The 16,161-nt window shown below is 37.4% G+C and overlaps 2 protein-coding genes across 2 annotated transcripts; both read left to right on the top strand.

The window, feature by feature from the left end:
* The first annotated feature begins 223 nt into the window (after positions 1–223).
* On the top strand, positions 224–6,340 carry LOC132310068 (probable LRR receptor-like serine/threonine-protein kinase At3g47570). The gene is made up of 4 exons (XM_059808312.1): positions 224–845; positions 3,086–3,376; positions 4,308–4,451; positions 5,079–6,340. Exons 1-4 carry the CDS (start codon positions 368–370, stop codon positions 6,338–6,340), a joined length of 2,175 nt encoding a protein of 724 aa, XP_059664295.1. The 5' UTR covers positions 224–367.
* On the top strand, positions 6,279–8,168 carry LOC132310080 (probable LRR receptor-like serine/threonine-protein kinase At3g47570). The gene is made up of 3 exons (XM_059808318.1): positions 6,279–7,079; positions 7,198–7,584; positions 7,913–8,168. The coding sequence occupies exons 1-2, from the start codon at positions 6,416–6,418 to the stop codon at positions 7,563–7,565; spliced, it is 1,032 nt and encodes a 343-aa protein (XP_059664301.1). The 5' UTR covers positions 6,279–6,415; the 3' UTR covers positions 7,566–7,584; positions 7,913–8,168.
* Positions 8,169–16,161: the final 7,993 nt, after the last annotated feature.

Here is a 16,161-nt window from a genome sequence, read left to right as displayed (position 1 = left end):
GCGAAAACTAATGATATATGAATGGATAGTAAATTTTGTTATCATCTCAAAAATGGAAACTGAATTAAGCAGCTACATCAATCTATATTGTGCTTTTTTCGGTTGCTGTACTGCTGTATGTGGTGTTATTAAATAATTAATTTATTATCTTCTAGCAAGTAAATAACGTATAAGCAAAAAAGTAATGATGGATGAAAGTTTATGGGATGTTTTTAATTGGAATTTCTTTAATATTGGGCTTGACTTGAGCTTGACTCAAATCTGAACATTTCTTTGATTTGACAAAACTGAACATGATTTCATTATTTATAAGTCTAGCATGCACTGTTTCTTACATTGAGTTCTCATAATTAAATTGATACCCCCCATGGAGAAAACTCGCTTCCTCTTTTCTATTGCAGTGTTAGTGGTGCACTATCATATGACTTGCACAGCTAAGACTCTGATCAACATCACCACTGATCAATCTGCTCTTTTTGCCTTGAAAGCCAACATAAAATCCGACCCTCATGACATCTTGGCTAAGAACTGGTCGGCAGCAACCTCGGTTTGTGATTGGGCCGGAGTCAAATGTGGTGCTCGCCACCAGAGAGTCAGAGCCTTGAATATTTCGAACATGGCTCTTCAAGGCACCATCCCTCCCCACCTGGGTAACCTTTCATTTTTGGTGTCACTTGACATAAGTGGCAATCGTTTCAGTGGTCATCTACCAAAAGAGTTAGTAAATTTGAGACGATTGAAACTCATGAATTTGAAGTCCAACAACTTCAATGGAGGGCTTCCGTCATGGTTGATTGCATTATCCCAGCTTGAGCACTTGCTTCTTGCTAACAACGGTTTTACAGGTACCATCTTTCCCAATCTTTGCCCCTATACATAGATAGATATTTAGATAGAGCTTACGTTTGTTTTAATAAGGAGACATGTTATGAATATTTTATTATAATAAATTCAATTTATTTAAATACTATATATGTTGAAAGAGCTAAAACAACTTAGTCTATATAAGAGAGGCGTTCTTAGCTGACACGTGACTATTATATCTCCTCCATATCTCTGTTGTGTTTGATGAATAAAACCTTTCTCAAAAAAATCACTTTGTTGGTACTATACTTTTCATTATATATAATATTTATATATAAGGTAAAGTAGGGGTGGCTACTAATCGGATCGGATTAGTAGTCAATTTTAATTCTATATGTACTTAACGAATTGGGTAAATCTTAATCCGTCATCGATTCGTTATCCTATCAATCGAATTTGTGTAATAACGGATCGGATCAGATTAAATCCACGAATTGAATTTTATCTAAATTATCCGTTATTATTATTTTTATTTTTATTAATATTATTTATTTGTCTTTTAACCATAAAATTTTAATTTATTTATATTAATTCATATATTTAAATAATTATTAACTAATACATCACTATAATTCATTAAATTATCATTAACTAATATATTATTCGAATATATATATATATATATATATATATATATATATATTTCACAAATTGGATCGGACTTATGGATCAGATCAGATTTTTAATAGCCCAATTCATGATCCAATCCGTGAATGTAACAATCCGATTTGATTACGCACGAATCTGACTGGGTCAACTCGAATTTACGGATTATTTGTCAACTCCTAAAAGTGCAAAGGAACTATTGCTTTTGTATATAATATGCAATTATTTCATACTATATTAATAAAACCCCCTATATTTTTAATTTATACAAATAAGGAAAAAGGCAAGTGGGGGCGACGAAGGCAAAGGTAAGCTTGTCGATGTCTTGGCCAAACATTTAGACATCGTCGCACGCTGTCAGGTGTGCGTGTCTTCTTCAATTTCATCGGTTACTAAGGTTTATGCATATATATTTGATAAATCTTACTGTTTTTATATATGGACATACAAATACAGCTCAACTTGCATTAATGCTGTAGGGAAGGGTCTTTCTCATGGTCTTGTAAAGTGGGTATTTTGATTGAAATTAATTCTTTTTGAATCTGATTTGCAGAGGATATGGATTGCGTTTACCATTATTGTTCCATTTGTTTGCTAAGATAAAGGAATTAGGGAAGATAATTAAAATTGAAATTATTAGGGGTGCACATGAATCTGTTAAACCATCAGCCAATCCAAGCTGTACGGTTTGGTTTGGTTTGGTTTTGTGAAACAGTGTTTGCGTTGTTGGCTCCAGTGATGGACGGCTGGAAATGGATTTCCCGTAATTTGAGAGAGAGAAGAGAGGGGGGGAGGAGAGAGACTTTACCTTGCTTACATCAGATGTGAGGGCATTTTGGGGTTAAAAATTTTGGTCAAAATTGATCATCGTGGTGCATTTTGCTCCAATTGTTGACAGCTGAGGGATTTATATGCACAAAATAAAAAGTATGGGTGGTAATTATACATTTTATATATATTGAGTGTTTTTTATTTTTGCATTTTACTCTTGTATAAATTACTTTTTGTGTTTATGGGCAACCAGTAGCAAATTGGTTACTTAGTCTTTCTTGGAATGTGCACGAGGGAACACCATCTGCGAACTCTTTGATTGTATAATGGAACCGGTATGAAGTATCGACTTTAGGACAATGCCTATCATGCCTCTTAACCTCACAAACCATTTTTTCTTTCTCAATTATAAATATTTTATTTATGAGTTCTTTATTTTACGTATTGAAATTATGCTAGTGTTCTTTCCATGATATAATTAAATTGTAAGTCATGTTAATTGTAAATTTTAAGTTCATGCTTCTATATGCTAAATGTCATGTATATATTTATTCATTTTACGATAATATGTACATGTTATCTTCTTGTTATTTGTTTTTTATATTCATGTTCATGTTGTACATATAGTCTCTAGATGACATTTTATTAAATGATAAATTCTCTTTTCTATTGTGTTTTATAATTTATAATAAAATATAAAATTCCCTACCAGAAGACGTTTGTTTTGAGCTATTTGAGCCTTTTTTTTTTAAAAAAAAAAAAAATTTAATATAAATCATTTAACCATACCTGCGGAATAAAGAAATATTTTATAGATGGGAAATAATTAATTATATTCTTACAGGCTCCATTCCATCAACAATCTTCAACATCTCCTCACTGCAAAATATTGATTTCTCAATGAATAGCCTATCTGGGAATCTTCCAATGGATATGTGCAACCATCTTCCAAAACTTGAACGCCTTAATCTTTCATTTAGTGAGTTGAATGGCCAAATTCCATCAACTATGCATAAATGCTCAGGGCTTCAATTTTTGTCGCTGGAAATGAGTAGGTTCACTGGCCCCATTCCCCCGGAGATTTGCAACTTAACTATGCTTAAGGAGTTGTTTCTTGGTGTTAACTACTTGAAAGGTATGATACTGTTTTTTTTTTGTTTCAATTAGTGGTGTGTCTGTGTGATTGTTTGGAAGGATCGGTTCTTATAGACTAGGTCTTGTTTAAGAGGCCTTTTTTTTTTTCTTCTTCCTGAATTGTTTAGGAGAGCTTTCTGGTATCTAAAGTCATGTTTGAGAATATGGAGTTATTCTAATAAAAGAAATGTAAAATTCAAAACATATTTGGTGAGAAAATTTTTTTTTAAAGTCATTCAAGAATTGAAAATAATTTCTAATTCAGAATATTAATCGTTATATAACGGCTGGTTTTAAAAGGTCATCGATTTTAGGGGTACTGTTCATAGCTACAGTACCGTTGCTACAGTGCAGAAACATGTTAAAAAAAACCTAATTGGTGTTTCGAGTTTCTTTCCTAAAAAAATGCTACAGTACCCAGCCAAAAACAAAAACACGGACAACTGTATAGGCTGATGTGTTCTTATATCTCAATACGGACCCATGCGTTATTTGCCACTTAAACAGCCAGGTAGGTTCAATGAAATAAGCGAGTTTGTTACTTCGGTTTAAATAGCACCACCGTATTTATTACAGTAATACTTATTATAGATTTGAAATAATAACATCCAAAGAAAAATGCCAAATTTTCGGCTAGGAGTTATAACCAAAAATGTAATTATACATTTATATTTCAAACTCATACACCCGCATTTGCCTCTAATAGAACTTGAGCAGAAGTCGGAACATCCAATTTAAAAAGGTAGAGGAGATACCATTAGATCATTAAGTTACAAAACTTACTGGTAATATAGTAATGTTTATATTTTCATTTTTCTTAAGTCGAAATTATTTGTTATTTTCAATAAAATAAACTATACTTGTACCGTGTACGTAACTACGTATCCAAATAGTTTATTTCTAATATCATACTAATGAAATTTTCATTGTAGGTGAAATTCCGCGGGAGATAGGTAACCTTCATAGTCTTGAAAAGTTAAATATGGTGCAAAACCACTTCACTGGCCTCATACCTTCTTCTTTCTCTAATATCACTTCATTGAAACAGCTTAATCTTGGCAACAATAGCTTGACAGGTACAATCTCATCCTCTTTTATTTTGGCTGATGTTACAAAGTTGCACTAAACATTGTCCTTTTCCTTTTTCTTTTTTTTTTTTTTTTCTTTTCTTTTGTTTTATTTTCTTCCTTTTCTTTTTCTCATGGATGGTAAATCATGATTCTCCTTGTGTTCTTGAGTATGTAGCGTATGAATTCTTAACTAAGGTGTTGAATGATGAAATTGAAACTTACACTCTGAAAATTCAAGAAAAATTAGTATTGAAGTTATAAAGTAAAAACCTATAGGCTATTTTTTCAGTTTGAGTGCTAAATTTATTAAAAATATTAGATCTGCAAGTTGTTTAATTCACAGTTATACCTTCAAAATTGTATAATTATACTATGCAAATATAAAAAGAACACGTATACCTTAATAAAAGCCACTCAAAAAGTTTGCTAATTTGACAAAGGAATAAAATGTCGTGATTGACTAATCACAAATATTGACTATAACAAAAGAATTAGTTGTAGAAAGTGGTTTATCCATAGGTAATACTCTATTCTCCTTTTGTTGTTGTACGGCCTTAAGTTGTAAGTTGCGAAAACCACTTCTCTCATTTTTCTAACTTCAATATTTTGTCTTTATTATTTACATTTTGGCAGGTGGAATACCAAAAGAGATTGGTGACCTTAAGTTAGAGCAATTATTATTACATTTCAATTACTTAACAGGCCCCATTCCAGCAGCAATCTTCAACATCTCAACACTACGAACTCAGTTCTCACTTTTGAATAATCATCTTTCTGGCAATCTTCCATCAAATATAGGCCATTCACTACCCAACCTTCAACGACTTATTCTTCAGGAAAATAACCTCACCGGAGTTATTCCTCATTCTATTTCAAATGCTTCCAATCTCATTACTTTAGCCCTTTCCGAAAACATGTTCACTGGTTCAATTCCTCACTCTCTTGGTAAATTAGGCCGCCTAAAAAACCTGTACCTGTCAGAAAACAATCTCGGCAGTGACTCTTCATCTCCAGAGTTGAGCTTCCTCACTTCTTTGACAAACTGCAGGCATTTAAAAAATTTGTGGTTAGGTAAAAATCCTTTAAATGGCAAATTTCCAATTTCCATTGGGAATTTCTCCACTTCTCTTCAGTATTTTGAGGCAACCAGTAGTGGAATTAAGGGCAATATTCCGACAGGGATTGGTAATTTAAGCAACTTGGTATTCTTGTACCTATACGAGAATGAATTGACTGGGCTTATACCAACAACGATCAAAGAGTTAGGGAAGCTCCAACGGTTGTATCTTGATGACAACAGAATACAGGGATCCATTCCATTGGACCTCTGCCATTTACTGAACCTGGGTGAATTGGGTTTGAGTGGAAATGGGTTGTTTGGTCCAGTGCCGGCATGCTTAGGGAATGTTACTTCGCTAATCTATCTGTTTCTAGATTCCAACAGATTAACTTCCACCATACCTGCAACCCTTTGGAACCTCAAAAATCTTTTGATCTTAAGCTCGTCCTCTAATTTTTTAAGTGGATATCTACCCTCGGAGATTGGAAGTTTAAAGGTCGCTACCCAAATTGATCTATCAATGAATCAATTCACAGGTAACATCCCTAGCACAATTGGCGGCTTGCAAGATTTAACCTATTTTTCTTTGGCAAATAATAGGCTACAAGGACCTATTCCTGACATATTTCGAAGCATGGTAGGCTTGGAATCCTTGGATCTATCTCATAACAACCTTTCAGGTGTGATTCCCCGGTCGTTAGAGACACTCAGATATCTTAAATATTTTAATGTATCTTTCAATAGACTAAGAGGAGAAATTCCCACTAGAGGACCATTTGCAAACTTCACAAATCAATCCTTTATGTTGAATGAAGCTCTGTGTGGTGCCCCTTAGTTCCAAGTGTTGCCATGTGATACTAGTCCTCTTCACAGATCAAGGATAAAAAGAGTGCGTCTCGCCGTGTATATCATGTTGCCAATTGCATTGATACTTCTTGTGTTGACAGTTGCGTTTGTATATTTGAGATTTCGGAAGAAAAACAAAACTCCAATTCAAACTGTTCCAATACTTGCAACTGAAAAAGAAAGAATTACATACCATGAACTTCTACAAGCAACTGATGAGTTTAGAGAAAGCAACTTGCTTGGTATCGGAAGTTTCGGTTCAGTTTATAAAGGTACACTAATTGATGGAACTATTTTGGCCGTAAAGGTATTCAATCTACAGCTACAAGGTGCTTTTAAGAGTTTCGACACAGAATGTGAAATATTGCGCAACATCCGACATAGGAATCTCACTAAGGTCATTAGCAGTTGTTCTAACCTTGATTTCAAAGCCTTGATACTTCAGTACATGCCTAATGGGAGCCTTGAAAAGTGGTTGTATTCTTACAACTACTTCTTAGATATCTCACAGAGGTTAGATGTAATGATAGATGTGGCATGTGCAATCGACTATCTTCACAGTGGGTATTCAACCTCTATTGTTCATTGTGATTTGAAGCCAAGCAATGTCCTTCTAGATGAAGATATGGTTGCACATGTGAGTGATTTTGGAGTTGGGAAGTTCTTATGCGATGGGGAGAGCACTGCTCTAACCAAGACTCTAGCTACATTTGGGTATATTGCACCAGGTGAAGTTTTTATATTCTTTTCTCACAAACAAAATTTAAATTCTAGTTTCTATTAAATTATAATTTCCTAGCCTGTATATTAATTTTTCTGATGAGTTGTATTGTTGGATCGATGTAGAATATGGAATGGAAGGATTAGTATCCACAAGGTGTGATGTTTACAGTTATGGCATTATGTTAATGGAAACATTTACAAGAAGGAAACCCACTGATGATTTATTTGCTGGAGATCTGAGCCTCAGGGGTTGGGTAAAGGAGTCATTACCTAATGCAATAATTCAGGTTATAGATTCCAACTTGCTAACGCCAGAGGATGAAGATTTCACTACAAAGGTGCAGTGTGTGTCGTCCATCATGGAATTAGCTCTGAATTGCTCTTCAGAATCACCTCAGGAAAGGTTCAATATGGGTAATGTTCTAGCAGCACTCAAGAAGATCAGACTTCGGTTCCTAGCTAATCATGTGCGCAATTCTCGCAGATCTTGAATGGAGTTGAAGCATGAAAGTAAGCATCTTACATTATTTATTGTTTAATTATGCTTTTTAGAGTTACCAATTGCATCTTTGGCTTAATTTTTTGACCAAACCACTAAAACCTGATGGATCTTCAGTAGTGGAGAGAGTAACTAGATGTGTTCAATGAGGTTTAAAGGTGTTTTCTCACCAATGTTGTTTCCTAGTGTGTGCTGTTGGTGGTAAATGTCGTGTTTAAGGTTATCAATATCCTTAACCTAAATCAAAGTTGTCATAAAAAAATATATATATAGTAATAAATAAAAAAGCAGTCATTGTATTTCTTGCTAATGGATTGATCATTTTGCCCACTGATGCAGGCTGTGGTAGCTTTCCTCCTCCATGATGCTAGAACTTCACTGTTAGAGGTTACTCGTCAATGGAGAAAGCACATTTAAAGCTAGTTTTTGGTGGATAAAACAGTATGTAAATGGTATGTTGTATCAGATTAATTAGATCGATCCATCTACAATATGTACTAGTTACAAGATGCTTGTCTGTTTATACTGTGTGTGGCTAGATTATTTTTCTTCTGTGATCGGATTAAGCAATGAATTTTCTTATGGATTTGGCAAAGATGATGATGACGATTAATCGAAGAATTTTTTGACTTCTAATGAGCAGATATAAGATGAGTTAAAAGTACTGATAGAGGAAGAATTATGACAATCAGTGTACAAAGCGAGACATGTTTCAAAACATAATTATGCATATTCACTAAGCCCAAGTAGAAAAGAGGCCCAAGTAGCAGGATTCACTAAACATAATTGTTCACTGTTTGAAGTGAACGAAAATGTTTGACCGAAATCTAGAATAGAAAAGAGGCCCAAGTAGCAGGATTCACTAAGCCCAATCATGACCTGCCAATCCATCTAAAAGAAGGGGGTGTCCACAGTGCATTTGGGTAAGTGAATGTGCATCAAGAACATTTACACCTTCAATAATTTAATGGATAAAATAAATCTCAAGAGCACCTTAATAATTTTCAAGAGACACTTTGTAATTTTAAGAAAATATTATAAATTTTTAGTAAATGATCATATAACTTATTTACTACACTAATAACATTTTGATAATACCTATTAAAATTCTCAACCTTAATAGAAATTTTAAAAACTTTTTTTTCCTTGAATTTAAAAAGTTATTGATGCATTGCCTCGTGCCTCATAAGAAGAAGGTTACTTCTAATGGGTGATGTGGATCAATTAAATAAAAGACACCTGTTTCAAATTTAAAATATCATTAAACAGAGATTAATACTGAAATCCAACCCTTTTTTAACCGGATCTCAAGTCAACCCATCTGAAAAATCCCCTCTCTCCTCTCTCTCCATGGTTAACCAAAATCCCCTCTTTTTTTCATGGTTGTGTTGTTGTTGTCGTCCTTCAACTTTCTCTCTCATCGCCCCTTCAATTGCTTGTTTAATCTTCAATCGGGTAGTTTAATATTTTACCTTTTGACTTATTTTCACCTCTCTCTCTATTTCTATATAGACGGAGTGGTGTTATTAGTGAATAGTGAGTGGTGGCGGAGGGTGGGGAGGGGCATTATGGTTTTTTTGGGATGGATGTTGAGGGAGGATTTTTTTCAGATGGGTTTTAACTTTTAATTGATTAGCCGATAAAAATGGATCTGATCTGTTTTTAAATATTAAATTTTTTAGACACGTGTCAGCTTTTCATTGGGTTCATTACCCATCAGAAGGAACTTCCTTTTTAAAATTATCATGTTCTCTTTTTAAGTTTCACGTGTAATTAGAGCCTTGAATTAGAATTGGCGATATTTGAAAAAAATTTTGTTCTTAATTGTTTTTTTCAAATTTTATCAATTCTAATTTCATACAATCGAACACAACCTCCAATAATTATAAAAAAATAATACTTTTTTTACTTTGACTTGTCAAATTAGATATCCTAAAATAAAATAGTGAATAACTAATATGAGACATAAACAAATTTCTCTACATACGAGGAGGCCAACTAATTTGGTCCATAAAAGTCAATTAATCGATATGGCCCAGTAATGCTAATATGGTTTTGGTCTACAGGTTTACTAACCTCAGTATCCTTGTTTGGCAGGTCGTGGGAATATAAGTCACTGATCTGGGCCGCCTGGTCCAATCAGGAGGGTAATGGGCCCAAGGGACTTCAGAGGTTCAATTTGTCCAAACTGTGATTTATAGTACTGTATTTGTTAATTTAGGGTTCGGCTATGAACCTACCTTTCTAGAAAGTGAGGGTGGATGTTTCACCGAGGGCCGGCCATATTTTATGAACTTATATCGTTTCTTGTAGCTTTTAGGGCATATCTCTCATTACGGTTCAAAATTTTGCAATCAAGTTTCTTTTGAGTCAAATCAATTATTGAAATTTTTCTAAATTTGTATAATTTTTTTTTTTTATTCATAGAGATTTGGATTCAGTGAAAGTATCAATGAATGCTAAAGTTTTTTTCTTTATTATGATAGTTTAAAATTTTTTAATAATATTTTTTTGTGAAAGGTTGTGCCCCTCCTCACACAATTTTTTGGCTGAAAAGAATGGACCTAACATATCTAATGAGATATGAATTGTTAAATTATGAAAATATTGGTTTAACTTTCAATTTTTAACTAATATATTCGTCCTTTAATGAAGCTTTGATAATAGTGTTCAATTGTTTTTACTTAATTTGAGAATTGTGAAGGTTGTTGGATATATCTTCATTGGAACAGAATGCATTCATTGGATTAAATATCACTTAAAATTAGCCTTACCTTTGTTTGTTTCGATATAAAATATTTTTTAAAAAATATTTTTTTTTTTACTTTATGATGTTTGGTTGTCATGAAATATTTACGAAGAAAAAAATATTAAAATCTAACAATAACAACTTACTCATCAATTTTCAACAAGTTATCTTACATGTCTCAACCTCGACATCAACCTCAACCTTTTTGAAACACCAAAAATATAAAAATAAAAAAATATTTTACCTAAAAACAAAAAAAAAAATCTTTTTCGAGAAAAATATTTTACGTCGAAACAAACGGAGCCTATATGTCATCAATTTTACTAAATTAGTCAATCCTTTTGTTCTAATAGAAAAGTAGAGATATGTCTCTCTTCTTATAATCAACATTTTCCTAACTTTTTATTGGATTGTTTATCAAGATTTCACTGAAGTTATAAGATGGAAAAGAGCTGCTCCATCAACAGGTTACACACTTAAAATAAAGTCATTCTCTTTTTTGTCCAAGAAACTTTCTGATGCTGATATAGAGAAATATGAATCAAAAATCTTTGAAGCTGGTGATTATAAATGGTATGTTAATCAAGTCAGGTAGATTATTGTGTTGCATTTAACTTAAATAATTATTTTTTGTTTTGGTTCATACATGCAATTCGTTATCTATATATCATCCTAGTGTTCTTACAAATTTATAATTTTCACACTGAAGATGCAAGGAATTCATTTCCATTTTCTCTCTCTAGAATTCTTACACTTCAACAAAATGAATCTCTCTCCCCCTTACTTCTCATATTTATAGGTATTTACAAACATTAATGGGTTGCTAGATCTGGGCCCGTTACTCTGTGGGCTTTGGTCATCTTCGATGGGCTATTCGCATTCGGCCCATATGGCAGTATTTCTTTATGGGCTGGACCCAGCTGCTCGGACCGGATGCCATGTTCGCGGGTCATATCCGGCCCATATCACTTCTGGCCTCCTCAACTGCCCCCATAATTACTCCTTATTTAATAAGGGGGTAATTATCAAAGGCGTCTCATCATGACGTTGACGGCTCAAGACACTCTTCTGGGGGAATGGACGGTCGGATCCGGAATCAATGTTCCGAGATTCGATAAACTTCTCGCCTCCCTGACGCTTCGGCCCTCGGGTCCACTTCGTCTTTATAAGGCTCTAGAATGTCACTTCATGCCTTTTTACCATCTTCATCTCTCTCCATCATCAGTCAAATCTCTCGCTTGTCTTTTTAGAACTGTGCTAAGTTTCATCCGGTGAAATTCTTCAAGAGTCACTCTTCCAGCGATGTTGCAGCGTTCTTTGCTGCTTTCTACCCCAGAGGTTAGTCTTGTTCCTTTTTACTTTCGGTAGACTTCTTTTACACTTTTGGATCCTTCATTCGCTTTCACCATGGTTGTAGATCTAGATGTTCTTCGTATGAGACTTAGACTTCCTAACAACATCCAAGTTAGGGTTTGCCCTAGGGATGTTAATATTATGACCGGTGCCGGCCTTCTTCCCGGCGAGGTTTTATTTACTAACCTTCAACTAAATGTCGTTAGGTTCCCTCTGCATCCCTTTTTTAACTATGTTTTCAATAGACTGGGGATATCCCCTCTGCAGGTAAACCCAAATTTCTTTAGAATCATATCCGTTATGTTACTACTGACTCGTGACAGAGGTCTGGATCTTGACCTCATAGATCTTCTTCTTTGCTATAAGGTCAGTAAGATCCGAACTGAAGAGCCATTCTACCACCTTTACCCGATCGACAAGATGTCCATATGTACGGATACAATCAAATCTGAAAAGGGTTGGAGGGATAACATTGTGGGTGTTAGTGGGGCCTGGTCTTCGCCGGCTGCAGAGGATTACCCAATCCCGAGTGGCTTTTGCGTCTGTTCTGTCTCCTCATATAAGAAATTCAAATCTCATAAAAACGATTGTCCCTGCGAAACATGTGTTCCTCGCTTTTGTACTTTCTTATGTCGCTCCTTAGGCATACCTTGTGATGACTTGAGCTACAGTATTTGCAGGGATAGGAGTAATTACTTGAAGAAATACGTTCTGAACGATATTCCTTCTTGCTCAGACCTCCTCACTTCAGACAACCTTCTAGTGCTCTTATCCCTCGGCTATACAATGAGCAGGCTTCAGATTCCTTCCTTTGGTAGGAGGAAAAATCCTCCCCCAGCCACTACTGTTGCTGGAGCAACCTCCTCTCCCGCATCAGCCTCTTCTTCAGCCACCATCTCTGATATTATCCCGAGTGTGGTGGCTATTGATCCTGTTGTTAGCACCCCTGCTACCAACTCGAGCACATCTCCACAGATCACTACTACCCCTGCTGCTGCTGGGGGTGTTTGGAACAAAGAACGAGGCAAAAGACCTCATCCTGACGGTGGAGTCAACCTCGAGGAGGAATCTCTTACAAGGAATACCCGAGTTTCTGGGCCGAGCGCTCTCTTGCATCGCCCAGTCAGAGCTCCTGCCCCCTCCGGGCCTGTTGCAGCTGCTGCCTCTGCTTCTGCTTCAGCTTCTGCCTCTGCTTCTACTCCTGTTTTACCACCATGGGCTCCTCGATACACCCGAACGGATGGGACGTTCGTGAAGCCGAACGAGACCATGATTAAGGATGGCCAGACCGTCATGGCGTACTATAGGAGCATGTAGACTCCAAAAGACCTTGAGGCAGCAAAGGGTCTGTCACAAAAGGACGTGTTCAGCCGTTTTCCCCAATCTGCCATGGAGGTGACTTTTATTTTCTAACTCATGAATCTTCTCATAATATTTGCTCTTGTCTTCGTCCGACCAGGCGATCGGTTTAACCAGTATTCATGCATATCTATGCAGACTTTGTTCGATATGATGGCTATGCAGAAATAGGTGGAAATGGGGAACGCCAGGGCTCGTAAATTCTCTGATAGCTTGGATGTGGCTAATAAGGAAAACAATATTCTTGCCGATAAGAACACCGAGATATTGGCTCGGCTTGAAAAAGCTGAAAAGGAGAGAGATGCTCTGAAGAAGGAAACCGACTCTCTTCAGGATGAAAAAGATGCCCTTCAGCTTGAGAAGAGTGTCTGGCAGACTGAGCGCGATTCAGTCAGAGATGAAAAGGCAGAGCTCCAGCGCCTTCTGGCTGACGAGCAGTCTGCTCGAATGGCATTTGAGAAAAGAGCTCTGGACGAGCGCAACGCTCTGATTGACACCATTAGCAGAGTGAATGGTGGCATGTTGGCTCTTCATGCTCGGTTTTCAAGAGTTGGAGCTCTTAGATATGCTCAGGGATTCTGAGATGGTTTTTCCGACCGAGTTCCGGCTGAGGGCCAGACTAGTTCAACTCTGGATGAAATTGATAAGGATCTAGGGATTGACCCTCTGGGGGTCTATGTTGACCCAGATTCCACCGCAGCCGAGCACATATTTGATGAGTGTCAGGAGATTGCTTCCTCCAGGATCACTACAGCTCCTTCTACCGTTCAGCCTCTAATCGCTCTTCCTTCGTCAACTATGGTATCTCCCATAGTCACTGCTGATGTTGGGCCCCAGCAGAATGACTCTGTTATTCATCGCGATTCCCCACCTCGTGAGGGTGAGATGGCTAATGGGAATGAGGAGGCGAGTCAGCACAACCAGGAAGCTGACGATACTGAGGCAGCTAGCTAGGGCTCTTCAGATCCCTCAATTTCATACTCTTTTGTAGTCATGTGATTTGAATGCTTCACTTTTGTAACCTCGAAGTTTATTATGAATGAGACGATAAAACTTTTTGTACTATGCTCTGTTCAAACCCACTTTCAATACTTTTTCATATTGACTTTGCCGTGTGAGTGAGTGCTTGGCGCTCGGCCTGAATGCCACACGCCGCTTGGCTTTTTTATTTTTAGCAAGTGTTTGGCGTTCGGCTCATGGTGCCAGCTGCCACTTATCTTGCTTAAGTGCCTGGCACTCGGCTAGAATGCCACTTGCCACTTGGCTTTTTTATTTTTAGCAAGTGTTTGGCGTTCGGCTCATTGTGCCAGCTGCCACTTATCTTGCTTAAGTGCCTGGCGCTCGGCTAGAATGCCACTTGCCACTTGGCTTTTTTATTTTTAGCAAGTGTTTGGCGTTCGGCTCATTGTGCCAGCTGCCACTTATCTTGCTTAAGTGCCTGGCGCTCGGCTAGAATGCCACTTGCCACTTGCCACTTAGCTTTTTTATTTTTAGCAAGTGTTTGGCGTTCGGCTCATTGTGCCAGCTGCCACTTATCTTGCTTAAGTGTCTGGCACTCGGCTAGAATGCCGCTTGCCACTTGGCTTTTTTTATTTTTAACAAGTGTTTGGCGTTCGGCTCATTGTGCCAGCTGCCACTTATCTTGCTTAAGTGCCTGACGCTCGGCTAGAATGCCACTTGCCACTTGGCTTTTTTATTTTTAGCAAGTGTTTGGCGTTCGGCTCATTGTGCCAGCTGCCACTTATCTTGCTTAAGTGCCTGGCGCTTGGCTAGAATGCCACTTGCCACTTAGCTTTTTTATTTTTAGCAAGTGTTTGGCGTTCGGCTCATTGTGCCAACTGCCACTTATCCTGCTTAAGTGCCTGGCGCTCGGCTAGAATGCCACTTGCCACTTGGCTTTTTTATTTTTTCATTTTTTCATCCATTTTTTTTTTTTAACCCCTTGAAAAGGAAATCTATTTTTATAAATCTCAGGAATTTGCACGTTCATACGTACTTGATTGAAAACAAACAACATCCGATAAAACTGAAACTTCGCTTTTATTGATAGTACCTCTTCAGAGACGTAGCATTCCAGGGCTTGTTGACCAACCTTCCTGCCATAGTTTCTAATGTATATGCCCCCTTCCTAATGACTTCTACAATTTTGTATGGGCCTTCCCAGGGTGGCATCATTTTTTTGACTATTCCCACCTTTCTTTTCAAAACCAGATCACCAGGGGCAAAATCTCTGTGTTTCACTCTTTTGTTGTGACTATTCGCCAATACTTGCTGGTATGATGCAAGCCTTATTGCTGCAGCATCCCTCTTTTCGTCTATCATATCGAGGTTCAATCTTAACATTCTGTCATTCTGACTTTGACTCCATGTTAAGCTTCTGATAGTTGGGACCTAGTGCTCAACCGGTATAACCGCCTTGGTACCATACGCCATTGCAAACGGGCTCTCCCCAGTCGGCCGCCTTGGGGTGGTTATGTAAGCCCATAGGACGCTCGGGAGTTCATCTAACCACTTCCCTTTATGGTCCTCCAGCTTCTTCTTAATGCAGGCGAAAATTGTTCTATTTGTAATTTCTGCTTGTCCATTGGCCTGGGGATGACTTACTACAGCCAACTTTTGATTAATTCCATACTCCTCCAGCAGCTCTCTTACTTGCTTGCTGTCGAGGTTCGTGCCATTATCCATGACTATTGACCTTGGAACGCCGAAACGGCAGATAATATGGCTCCAGATAAATCGTCTCACATGAGTCTGAGTCACGCTCGGATATGATTCTGCTTCCACCCACTTAGTAAAGTAATCCGTGGCCAGTAGCACATACTTGTTCTGAGCTCTCGCAGTTGGTAGAGGACCAACCACATCCATCCCCCATTACGCGAAAGGCCATGGTGAGGCCATTATGTGCAATTCCTCAAGTGGTTGGTGGATCAATGGTCCATACCGTTGGCATTTATCGCACCTTCGAGAGAACTCCTCCGCATCTCTTGACATGTTCGGCCAGAAATACCCTTGTGTCATTGCTTTGTGCGCTAACGATCTTCCCCCAGAATGATTTCCACATACGCCTTCATGAATAGCTCGCAACACCTGCCGAGCCTCTGGGGGGGGGTGACACACTTCAAGTATG

This window comes from Cornus florida, unplaced genomic scaffold (genome assembly GCF_030987335.1).
Source record: "Cornus florida cultivar Cherokee Brave unplaced genomic scaffold, ASM3098733v1 CherokeeBrave_3.0.0_Hap2_Chr01, whole genome shotgun sequence".
NCBI classification, from domain to species: Eukaryota; Viridiplantae; Streptophyta; class Magnoliopsida; order Cornales; family Cornaceae; genus Cornus; species Cornus florida.
The sequence above is the reverse complement of the archived record's forward strand: the minus strand, read 5'-3'. Positions and strand labels throughout refer to the sequence as shown.